General features: G+C 38.9%; 1 protein-coding gene across 1 annotated transcript; it reads left to right on the forward strand.

The window, feature by feature from the left end:
* Positions 1–1,328: 1,328 nt before the first annotated feature.
* LOC124289067 (E3 SUMO-protein ligase ZBED1-like) lies at positions 1,329–8,960 on the forward strand. The gene is made up of 3 exons (XM_046725663.1): positions 1,329–1,957; positions 2,244–2,336; positions 8,706–8,960. Exons 1-3 carry the CDS (start codon positions 1,439–1,441, stop codon positions 8,958–8,960), a joined length of 867 nt encoding a protein of 288 aa, XP_046581619.1. The 5' UTR covers positions 1,329–1,438.
* The last annotated feature ends 4,541 nt before the right edge of the window (positions 8,961–13,501 follow it).

The raw sequence follows: 13,501 nt of genomic DNA on the forward strand, positions 1-13,501 counted from the left end.
GTGGGGAGATAAGACAATGACCGAGGCGAAGCCGAGGTCTGACGTATCTACCCTAGGTTAGAGAGTCCAGCTGCCAAATAACATACCCGGTTGTTATCCACATATCAACCTCTGCAGGTGCAGATAGAAGGTTGATACACAGAAAATCAACCTGCCAGAACAATGGACATAACATACTAGAGTGTCGCGATACGCGATTGTATCGATGTATCGATACATTCTTACTGACGATACGATACGCGATACATGCTTGCGTGTATCGATTCCTATTTCAAAAACTTTATCGATTCAATTTTTATGCTATATCCATCTCTTTCAATGTCTTGATAGTAAAATTATACGAGACTGCTCCGATAAATACATGTAGCTAGCTTTACTTAAAAATAGGTTGGAAACTAACAGCTTTTGTGATTGGCTAGATTATTCTGATGGACCAATCAGCGAGCGCGTATGTTGCCGGTAAGGTAATGCTGTGGTGCGGGAGTGACAAAACTGAAGTGAGTGCATGGATTTCTCAACAAGAGATTTCGAGACTCCCACTGGGAGTAAATTCAAGTCTCACGTGTGGAAACATTTCTGTTTCCCAGTCTATTATGAGGATGGCCAACGAAAAGTGAGTCGAGAAAAGACAATGTGTCATATTTGCAAGACATTGGTTGGATATAGTGGGAATACGACAAACATGCAAGTCCACCTCACTAGACATCACCCGACTGTCAAGATTGATTCTGAAAGAAAACCACTCAAGAGAACACTTTGAACAGAGGACTTTGGGCTCCTTTTCACATTATGCTTTCAATTCCGAACGTCACAAGCTCATCACACGACAAATTGCGATGTTTATTGCCAGAGATCTGAGACCATTTTCAACAGTGGAGAATGATTCTTTCGTTGAACTGTTAAGAGTTCTAGAACCAAAATACAATGTGCCAGGGAGGACATATTTTACTGGAAAGGTTGTTCCTGAACTGTACAAGGAATGCAAGATGGAAGTGGAGAATGGTCTGAGAAAAGCAACAGCTGTTGCTAAAACAACAGATGGGTGGACGTCAAGGGCCACAGAGAGCTACATAACTGTCACATGTCACTACATTTTCAGGTGACTGGAAGTTAGTCAACAATGTTCTGCAAACCAATGCCATTTATGAATCTCACACTGGAGCCAATGTTGAGAGATTCTGTCTGATGCAGTAAAGGAATGGAAACTGGAGAGATCTGAACCTGTTGTTTGTGTAACAGATAATGCTGCCAACATGACAGTCGCTGTAAAAGAGGCCGGGGTAAAACATGTGAAATGTTTTGCTCACACAATCAATCTTGCATCCCAAAAGGTCTCAAAGTCGACACAGTGTGTAGAGTTCTGTAAAAAGTCAGGCGAATTGTCGGTTTCTTCCACCGTAGTTCTACTGCCACTGCCCTGCTGAGAGAAAAACAAAAAATGTTGCAACTGCCAGAGCATAAGTTGATCCAAGATGTCTGCACGAGGTGGAACAGCAGTTTTGATATGATTGATAGGTTCATTGAACAACAACCTGCTATCCTTGCTGTCCTGATGTCAAAACAGGTCCGAAAGACTGAAAAGGATCTTGGTTTGTCAGACACTGAGCTATGCAATGCTGAAGACCTTGTGGGAATCCTCAAGCCCATGAAAACTATTACCACTATCCTGTGTGATGAGAAACACCCAACTATATCCCTGATATTCCCACTGAAGGAGAAAATCCTCAACATGACACAAGCAGCAGAGACTGACTCAGCTTTCATACGCAGTGTCAAGACTGCAATATCAGAAGATATATCCAAGCGATACATTGATGGGCAAGATCTGCTGCTTCAAGCGTCAGCTATGGATCCAAGGTTCCGTTCTCTGCCTCATGTTGATGATGCCAGACGACTTGCTGTATTTGGTGCCATTATTGCAAAGACTGCAGCTCTGGCTGATTCTGATTCTGGCAAGGTAATGTAACTTACAATTTAAACAATATAAATATTAAATCATCATTCCAAGAAACATGTTTTTTTGCTTTATTGCCATTCTTATAAAATCTAATTTGTTGAAATGCATATATTATAGATTTTCTCAAAATCAACATCACCAGAAGAAAAGTGAACCTGACAACCTCAAATCCTCGAATCTGAAGATTTCAACAAGTTAGCAAAAAGTTAATTTGGGTTGTCAAATGTGAAGTATAATGATAAATGATAAAGCTACAGTCTAGTGGTGTGGAACTTTTATTTTGTAGGTGGAGGTGAAACTGAAAATGATGAAGCCAGTGGGTCCATGGAACCAGAGGATGGTCTGCCCCAACTTCCTGAGGCCAGTGATCCGAAACAAAGTGTGACACCAGATGTGAAGGAAGAAAACACCTCTGCAATGGATGACCTATTCGGTGATGTCTTTGTCACTCATGTGCAGACAGCTAAGTCCTCATATGCCAGGGTAGAGGAAGAGGTCAGCACCTACAAGGCTGAGGATTGTATTCCCCTCAATTCAGACCCATTACAGTGGTGGCAGGAAAATGAACAGAAATTTCCTTTGCTGTCCAAATTAGCAAGATGCATTTTGTGTGTGCCAGGAACATCTGTTCCAAGTGAGCGTGTATTTTCAACAGCAGGCGATATAGTCACAGCTCAGAGAGCTACACTGAGGCCTGAAAACGTCAACATGTTGATTTTCCTGAAGAAAACCTCAGGAAGTGAAGTGATCAATGTGATGAATGATTACAATGTGTTGTGAATTATGATCCTGTTAACTGTTGCAGTACAAAATTCAAATAACTGTTGGTTGATTTTGTCAAATCTGACACTGGAGGCCTGGCTTAAGGCTGAATGTTTCATCATTAAATACTAATGATGATTATTTTTTATTAGTTTATTTATCTGCTGTGATAACCGTTTATCATTTGTCACTTGTGACAATTGTGACTTGACTGACTTGCTGGGGCAATATATTCAGTGCATTTATTCTATACTTGCTGTGATGTGACATAGGAAAATAGATGAAGAATACCAAAACAGAAACATTTGGAGATGGTGGTTATACTACTTTTTAATTTTTAAAGTTAAGTTGGTTCATGTAAATTGTCATGAACATAAAGCATATTTATTATTTAACAACTGTTTTCCATTGAGTCAATTGACACTAAGCTGATTGCTTAGTACTGGGAAGTATTATTTTTCATTTTATGTGTTTTGTGACACAGTATAAGATCAGTGATATTACTTGTGACTTATTCAAAGTTTATACTTAACAGTCTTGCTGCCAGTTGCTGGTACAGATCATTTTTTTTTTTTAATTTGAAACTGGAGACAACTGGAAGTGTTATTTCCACAGTTACCAAATTTACACTGATAATATTGATACATTTTATTTTATCATGAATCATGATGATAATGATGACAAGAATACCTGTCAAGTTGGGCATATCAAAGGGAACCTTGTGACTTGAGTTGTTAGTTTTGCTTGTTACAAGAATTTATTAGTGAAGTATCTCAGATTTATATCCCTCTTTTAGCAGCCTTCCGCAAAATGGCGTGAAAATTATGTATCGCGATACGTATCGTATCGTGACCTTAAAATCGTGATACGTATCGTATCGTGAGGTTGGTGTATCGTGACACCCTATAACATACCCAAGTGGTGTAAACGCGGAAAGTTCCCCAGTTAAAAAGTTTTAACAACACACAGAACGACCATAGCTCAACTAATTGATTTCATTTACCATCTCCACATTAATTATGAAACCTGTGAAGATCCGGGATAAAATTGGTCTTCTGCAACCAAAGCTTGTCGTAAAAGGCGATTAACGGGATCGGATGGTCAGGCTCACTGGCATGTCATCGTATACCAATTGCGTAGATCGATCGTCATGCTGTTGATCACTGGATTGTCTGGTCTGGACACAGGAAATGTAACCGATGATAAGTAACTCACCACGTTTCTACAAATGTACGTTTGTGCCATGACTGATTTCCGTGACTCATTCACACAGTGTTCAGGGCCTGATGGAATCAAGACTATTTTATCCCGTTTACGTTGTACAGTTAATAAGCAGGTAGTCAGGCTCAGAATCGGGTGGTCAGGCTCGCTGAGTTGGTTGACACATGTCATCGGTTCCCAGTTGCGTAGATCGATGCTCGTGCTGTTGATCACTGGATTGTCTGCTCCAAACTCGATTATTTACAGACCGCCGCCATATAGCTGGAATATTGCCGAGTGCGGCTTTAAACATCAAACAAACAAACTCTATCGCCTATTTTTTTAAGATTGGCTTCTGATTAGTTGGAAGTTTGCAAATATTCCCACGGACTGTGCTTTATCTGTCAAAAATGGTGACCAATGTCGCAGTACGAGAAGACATATGTACATGCATATCGTTAATCTTTCTCTTGTAACATGTTCACCTTTCCAAAATAATTCTGCTACGCATACAACCAGTCAATATATCATTTGCAAAATGCAATAAAAAAGTCATCTAGATTACTGAAAAAGTGAAATTAAAGATGCTATTTGAGAAACTCTTACATCACGTCACAGTATGCAGTCAAATTAGCGTGAGATTCTATAATAACTTGCTCAAGGGGACCATTTCAACAATGTTTGAAAAGATTAGATGTGACTGCATTGCATACAGGCAGACGCGGAGACGATGGCTTTTCAATATTGCAAACACTGCACTTGGCATTCAAGTATAGAAAATAGACCTGTTCCTAGATTATATGCCTGCTTCCTATAGTTTCACATGGATGTTTCATTTGACAACAGTAACATCTGCAGTTAGTTTAGGTGTGAATGTAGACTAACAGCTAGTCTCTGAAATGAATGTCCGCCCGGAGAGCGAAGGTCGCGGGTTCGATCCCCGACCGCGTCATACCAAAAGACGTTAAAATATGGTACTTGTTGGTCCCTGCCTGGCGCTCGGCATTAATGGGTACAACAAGGACTGGTCGGCTCGCAGTCAGTATAATGTGTCTGAGTGGGGTATTCATGCTTCACTGCGGCATGGTATCTCAGTGGGCTAGCACTATAAAACCAGCTTAAGTCTGGGCTAGTACAAGCAGCCCACATACATACACATACACGCATGCACGTCGTCATATGAGCGAAATATTCTCAAGCACGACGTTAAACGCAATTTCACCTCACCTCACCTCTGAAATGAAAATATTTTACAGAAAAAAAAAATTTCAATTAAAATGAAATACAATAAAAGAAAAGGAGCCCAGGGACTTTCTTCATTTTCAGAGACTAAATAAATCTGCAGAGCGATAATTCCTTTGAATTTCACAACACGTGCAAAGATATGTATCACCATTACTGACACGCTGCTGAAAGTGTGTGTGACAGGAATATCTATTGTCACACACACACACCTACCCTACCCCCTACCCTACACACACACACACACACACACACACACACACACACACACACACACACACACACACACACACACACACACACACACACACACACACACACACACTGCTTCCCACTGTCAGTGGTGTGGGCAGCTCAGGGACAGTAAGTATCAAGAATCCCCAACAGAGCATAGGGATATCAGCTCAGAGCAGCCTCTGTTGAGATTAGCCTGGGTTTCCATGACTGGACGACTAAAACCCCAACGAGGACACCAAAACTACTTAATATTTCTCCCAACATATTTTACATCCAAACATGAAACTCTGAAAGTAATATTCTTTGTGGAAAACCATATATGCAAAAGCAAAAATAATGTATCCATATGTACCAGATATCATATTTCTTTCTTGCTGAATTATATATGGGTATTAACATGGTATTTGACATAATACCCAGATATCATCTATCTGTATGTACCTCACTTTTGTAGATATGACATTGTAATCTTGGGGAGAAAAAAAGAAGTATCACCAACATAGCATAGGGATATCAGCTCAGAGCAGCATCTCTTGAGATAGCATGGCTGGATAACTGGTTCCCTCTAAAACCCAAACGAAGACATCAAAACTACTTAATATTTCCCCCACATCCTGAAACTGTGGTAATCTAAACTTGCCAATTACCATAGACTTGCATGGACTGTGTTGGGTATATTTGTCTCAGGGTCTGTAAGACGGACAAGGATGAATGCTCATATTACCACAATCATATCAAGGTCACCGAAAAACGATTGTCTTCAATAGGTACTTTTGTATCTGCCACATGCTCTGATCGTTCAATGTTTTTTTTAAACGGGTTGAAACATGGGATCATCTTGCCTGAAACCCACACTCGGAGCAGCCCCGAAACGTAGATGCCACAGTGTTGCTAATGCAACGCTACTTGAATCTGTAGTCGTCTCAGACAATGATAGCTAACGAGCAAAGTCCCTCGTTAAGGCGCGATCCGTGAAGATCCGGGTTAGAATTGATCTTCAGTAACCCATGCTTGTCATAAGAGGCGACAAACGGGGTAGGGTGGCCAGGCTCGCTGACTTGGTTGACACATGCCATCGTATCCCAATTGCGTAGATCAATGTTCCTGCTGTTGAGCACAGGTCTACGATGACATCCAGCGACAAAGGGGTGTTTGCAGTGTATTCGTGTTGTGTTTTGGACTACGTTTAGGTTGTTTGTTAGGAGCTGTCTTGCGTGTTAGTGGTGAGGGTGCCGTGTTGGTGGTGCTGGAGAGTTCGGTGGCCAGAGATCTCCTTGATATTGGTGGTTTGGATTGTGTCGTGTGGACATGGATGGGCTTTTGTTTTAGGGACAGACAGACAGACAGATAATTGATTAGTGTCTCACCTCGTACATACAAAATATACAATAGAAAGGAATAAAAATGCGATAAAGACTGTACAAACCATTCCATAGGAATTATGCGAGACTGAAATGCAGCATAAAACCACTTTCAAAGGAGTACAAACGTGTAAAATATGTAAAAACTATTTAAACAAAAACCATCTACGTGTACGGAGAATATTATAACAGGTTTTGGCACTCTTTAAGGTTAAAAAGCACTGAGAACTTCTGGTAAAAGATTAAAACCGTTGTTAACATACTCTGCTTCTATAAAAAGAGTTCTTCTAAGATCATCATAAAAAGGGCAGTGTAAATATACATGATGTTCACTGACCACTCCATTCTGACACATGGGACATGCTAACTCTTCTATTGGTAGTCCTGTTTTGGGATGTTTGCTTGTGCAATGTTATTTGTTTAAAGCTTGGTATATGGTGTTTTGTTTGTTTGCAGTGCCTGTTTTTTTTGTCTGGATTTAAGCTGTGTCAGTGTTTTTTATGTGCCTATTTGCTTGCATGTCTGTGTGTCTGTGTGGACAGTTGTTTGCAAGAGAGGTTTGGGATGTTACTGTGCAGTGTATGCACCAGTTAGGCTGTGCATGTTTTGCAGGTTAGGCCCCGTAAGTCCACATGTCAACCCGCTGGTACACATATTCGTATTTCGTTCCCCGAGTGAACACATTGTAGAAAACCACTGTCTTAATCCCTAAACCAACACCGTTGTCACAACATCAAACATCAAAGGATTTTTACCTCGACCCAAAGGTCGAACTAACGGGATTACCCCGTTTTGCATTTACTTACCGGTGCTTTACAGTATGTGACAGTGTGATGATATTTTAGACATTTGGAGCATTGTTTTACAGGTTTAATACAATACACTTCCTGCACACACAACGACAACACACCTGCAGCCTCAAGACGCTGGGATTACCAGTCATTTAAGGCTCATTACAGGAGACATCAGCACAATCACCTTGTTGATTGCATAGACAGTGCCGTACCACCAAGCATCCTGTTGAGATTCTACCTGGTTATAATGCCACCCTAGATATAATGCCATATTTTCTCCTGGACAAACGGTAGCATTAGAACCAGGGTATAGAGTACATGGCTTTACTTCTAGTTTTTTGGAAGTGCCAAAACAGATGGTATCTGTGAGTTTGAGGTGTTTTGGAGTTAAACATTATGATGACTGTGGATGTTGGATGGGACTTTCCGTTAAGTATTGAGTTGATGCGTTCGGTACTAACGATTTGAGGTTGGGGGAAAAACAGGTCGCAATCCACTTTTGCCTAGTTTGAAAAAAGCTCGAAGTACTCGTCCGAATCGCTCGCGCTTACGCGAATTACACCTCGTGTATAAACCTTAGCCAGTTCGGTCTATCGCATGGGAAGTCTAGTTCATGTATGTGTCCAGTGGATTTGACGTCATTAAATGCCTGCAGATTCGGGACGATTAACGGAAAGCCTTTATTATGCAGGTGGATGTTTGAAAAAGTCATGTTGGTAATTATCAATCTCTCACAGATTGAAGATGTGCATTTAGATCACACAATAGAACATTGAAATTGATACAGCGAAATCAGTCTCCAAACGTATTGAGAGATTTTACAGCCGCTTCACCGTTTTTGATGTGCTGGATGCTCGCAAGTAGGCAGCAGATGACTTATACAGGGAGTGGGTTCTCCTTAGGAAGACTGTAATAAGAGGCGACTAACGTGATCGGGTGGTCAGGCTCGCTGACTTGGTTAACCCATGTCATCGTATCCCATTTGCGTAGATCGATGTTCATGCTGTTGATCACTGGATTGTCTGGTCCAGACTCGATTATTTACAGACCACCGCAATGTAGCTGGAATATTGCCGATTGCGGTGTTAAACAACAAACAAACAAAACTCCTTATGAAGGGTGTCATCATTCTTTGGAAGATCATACTTATAGGAAGAAGAAGAAGAAGAAGAAGAAGAAGAAGAAGAAAACAAAACTCCTTATGAAGGGTGTCATCATTCTTTCGAAGATCATACTTATAGGAAGAAGAAGAAGGAGAAGACAAAACTCCTTATGAAGGGTGTCATCATTCTTTCGAAGATCATACTTATAGGAAGAAGAAGAAGACTCCTTATGAAGGGTGTCATCATTCTTTCGAAAATCATACTTATAGGAAGAAGAAGAAGGAGAAGACAAAACTCCTTATGAAGGGTGTCATCATTCTTTCGAAGATCATACTTATAGGAAGAAGAAGCAGAAGAAGAAGAAGAAGAAGAAGAAAATCATTTTATTAATGTGTCACATGCTGTGGTACAATTTTATAGTCGTATTATGACACATTAAAAACAGTACCCGGCCAATTGGCCTACGAGACACAATAGTCCGTTTGCAGTGAAAACGTAACCGATGAATTTCACTTTAAACAAAAGGGTAAATCAAATAACGTGAAATTAAGATCATAATTTTGCCTTGCCAACTGAACATTTAAATCCCAGAATTTTATTCAACTTAGGATAAAGTTGTTTAACAAACGATCATAGATTAAAATCGCTATTATTGGTTTGTATTTCAAGGGGTATGCGCATTAAATACAACACCGAGAACGAGTAGGGTTGGTCTAAGTTAACGCTCATCACATTCTGCACGTGCATTTGATTCACTGTTCCAACTACTGCGCTTACCCCCTTGTAATACAATCCAATAAATCCATTTTAATCTATGATCGTTTGTTAAACAACGGATGGAGACGGCACAGCACAGGTTAATGAATAAATAACTTTGTCTGTGAACGTGCTTCCCGAACACCTGGCTGTCCCTTTCTCTGCACTCCTCCCTCGTAACAAACAGTGAACTGTGTCAATATTTTAATGATAGTTTGCTAAACAACTTTATTATTTTTAGGACAAAAATTCTGCAAAAACCTCACAGAGTGGGTATGATGTTTTGATTATGATCAGCGTTTCATTGAGTGTGTTATGTTTATTAGTTTTCGAGTTAGATTACAATTCATCGGTCCGCTTTTTGGGTACAAGGAGGTTGGATACTAGAATAAAATATCTAAAAATGTCATTGTTTTAAAAAAATGACTCAATGCTACTAACAATTTGACAGTTTACATCGATTCTAATAACGCTTTATTTTCATGTGGTAACCGCGTGAAACATCGTGTCCAAAGAGACTTTTAATTATATGTAATAAAAACACGCATCTCCTGAACAAGTCACCAACCGGGTGCCTAGAAGGCGAGGTGTTTGTTTTTGACCAGCGTTGTTGTGCGAGTGAATATGAATTAGTTTTAAGGAGGATGGATACAAAATATCAAAATGTCAAGAAATTACTAAATTTGGCATCATTTTGAAGAAAAATGTGTCCCAAATTTTATTTATGTAATAAAAATAGCAAGTCACCACGGCATTTGTTTGACAAGTGGCGCCCCCTTGTGGCACCGTCTGTAAAAAGTAATATGTCAATAAAAATTCTCTTAAAAGTAAATTGTTTACTTTTATTATTCAGTGTGTGTTTTATAAAGATATTTCAGTATTGATATGAAATAAAGCAGGAAAATCAATTTTCAAGGCAGTATGTAGGATTTGACACATTAATTAATTCTTATAAAAACATGAATTTAAAAAATATCGATTCATCAATGAAAAAAATATTTTTATAATAACAAGAATTTTTTATAAAATGAATTTTTATATAGTAAATTCACACTAGATTAATATTCAAGAATATAAAAAATATGTTACCAGAGGGTATCAACATTATCTCCAATTAAAACAGCATACCCAAATTAAATTTGATAAGGGGGGATAACTCTTGCTTAGGTTTACCTCAGGATAGATGACATGTTTATTCATGATACATAAGTGATGGCGGAAGTATGATTAGAATCAAGATAAAGGGAAATAACTGCGTAACATAATACGCGCTCCTACACAAACAAAGGGATTTAACCTCTTTAACGCCGCTTTGGGCATCTTGTCAGTGGATGCCCAGCCTTGACACAAACATGCTGTCTTAAACGACATGATGGCATGGCTTTATATTTCAATTACCAGTTATTGTTTTTGTTATCTGCTCCAATACAAATAAATCATGAATTGCAATTATGCATGATTTGATTTTAACATATTTTATTCAGTAAAGAAATGGATTAGGAACAAGTTATCCAACTTAGGTAACCATCTCCCGACTTCATACAACATGATAGATATACAACAACATACATGTAATATAGAAAGAAATATAGTACAGAAACGGTAGAGACCTATGTACAGAGATAGTTATTTACACATATGAAAATATTTACATCATTCAAGAAAAACGCATGCTATTTAATATGTAATGCTGAACTGCTTTAAATATTGCATGATTTGTGTATATGATAAGTTCTTGCTGCCACTTAAGAATAAATCTAAATTTTTAAAGCATCATCATGTAATTTTAAAAGGTTAAACATTTTCGTTCTGTGTTCGTGATAAAGAGAACACTCAAACATGAAGTGATACACATTTTCACGTTAATTCCCACATTCACATTTTGAATCTGACCTATTGCCAACATTAAATAAATCGTAATTCAATTCACTTACATGATATCTTAAACGAGTATGAATAATATTTTGTTTGCGGATACCTGTAGAAAAATATGATGGTGCCATGACAATAGCTAGGTTTCTTCAAATATGATTTAAACGTCTTTGTTAATAGTAACATTCGCTTTTCTAATGGGATATTATTCCATAATACTGTCGTTGATGGGATAAAAGATTGACATGAGTGTTTGACATTTTATAATACAATGTTAACTTTCTTCTTTCCCTACGTGCTGATAATTTTTCCCAACCAGTTTCAAAATGGAGATATTTAAGTGGTGTATATTTTGGTAAACCAGTAACAGTACGGGCCGCTTCCAGTTGTAGTTGTTCTAGTCTCAATGACTGTTCAGAATTACACCCATCCCAAACCTCGCAGGCATATTCAAAATGTGGTCTGATCAACATAATATAAATTTTAGTCAAAATGTGCCTGCTTAGTAAGAATTTTAATTTACTGATGGAGTTTATCATCTTAGAACTTGATATTACTATTTGGCCAATATGCTTATTCCTTTTCCCATATGCCGAAAACGTTAGACCTAAGTGTTTATGTTCATTTACATTACTAATTTCACATCTATCAAAGTATAAAGGTATGTTATCACTTTGGATTCTAAGGGTAAAACTGACAGCTTCTGTTTTATTTGGATTAAATTTAACCAGCCAAAGTTTTCCCCAAGAGCTCAGCTTCTGTAGGTTGGAGTTTAACGTAGACCCAAGCAGTCTATGATCAGTTGATGAATATCCAAGTGATGTATCATCAGCAAACGGCCTTGTCAAACAATTTAGTTCATCAGCAATGTCATTTATGAAAACAATAAAAAGAAATGGATCCAATACTGATCCTTGCTCTCAATGCATGTCTACATGTCATGCCTACTAATTGAATATAGTGAACATATTACTGCACTTAATCCCTCATTTAAATCTGTCTGCGGAATCATTTGCACGTAGTTTCCATAACTGACTGAAGCGAACGTAACGTTACCTTTTTTGAGAATACGGAATCCCGCGAGAATGAAATGTTCTCACATTGGAGGACCCAAGAACAATTCGCCAGTGATGCAAGATGTTTCAATTTTATCGACTGGCATACAGTGATGTTTGCGAAAAGTTACACGTTTCATGATCAGTTAATGAGCTGCAGATATGATTTGCACAGTCCACAATATTCCAAATAGGAAAACGTCAGGGTCGAAAAGTTTTGTTTTTAGTCTCTTACGTTCTGGGAATAGCTAGTTACATCACAGATCTGCATCCCATACGTTCCTCCCACATTTAGTTGACCATGCCTTTTCGTGATAGTATCGCCAAAATGTAAAAATCTTTGAAATCAGGAAAATGTCATGGTCTATAGAAGGCACTAACGAAATCACTTTACAGGCAAGATCGTTTGTGTTGTGTTTCTTAACACTGCACTCAGCAATATTCCAGCTATATGGCGGCGGTCTGTTAATAATCGAATCTGGACCAAACAGTCCAGTGATCAACAGCATGAGCATTGATCTACTCAATTGGGATACGATGACATCTGTCAACCGGGTCAGCGACCCTGACCCGATCCCGTTAGTCGCCTATCACGACAAGCATGGTTTGCTTAAGACCGATTCTTACCCGGGTCTTCACGGGTTGGCAATAGAGTGAAGGGGTCCACTGTCAGACTGGCCCCCGTGAGAACACGTCACTGGGATTTACCCTTTCAACTGATCAACTCTAATCAGATCCCAATAAGAAAAGTTATAACATCATATCATATAATAATATGCTTTTTAGAAATTGTTATATGGACTATGTAACAATATATGTTATTTCGGTAATTTTTGTCGTCAAATATTCATAAACTAAAACGTGTACGCCTCGAGACACTTTTAAAAAACGTCCTCCTGCACATTTATTTAAAAAAATGACTGAGGGCTCTTCGAGACCATTTGATATCATGGTGGTGGAGGTGGTGGAATTGGGTTTAACGTATAAGAATATTTCACTCATATGACGACGTGCATGCGTGTGTATGTGTATGTGCGGCTGCTTGTACTAGCCCAGACTGAAGCTGGTTTTATAGTGCTAGCCCACCGAGATACCATGCCACAGTGAAGTATGAATACCCCACTCAGACACAGTATACTGACTCCGAGCCGACCAGTCCTTG

Source organism: Haliotis rubra, unplaced genomic scaffold (genome assembly GCF_003918875.1).
Source record: "Haliotis rubra isolate DU_JTF1 unplaced genomic scaffold, ASM391887v1 Scf431, whole genome shotgun sequence".
In the NCBI taxonomy this organism is placed as follows: domain Eukaryota; kingdom Metazoa; phylum Mollusca; class Gastropoda; order Lepetellida; family Haliotidae; genus Haliotis; species Haliotis rubra.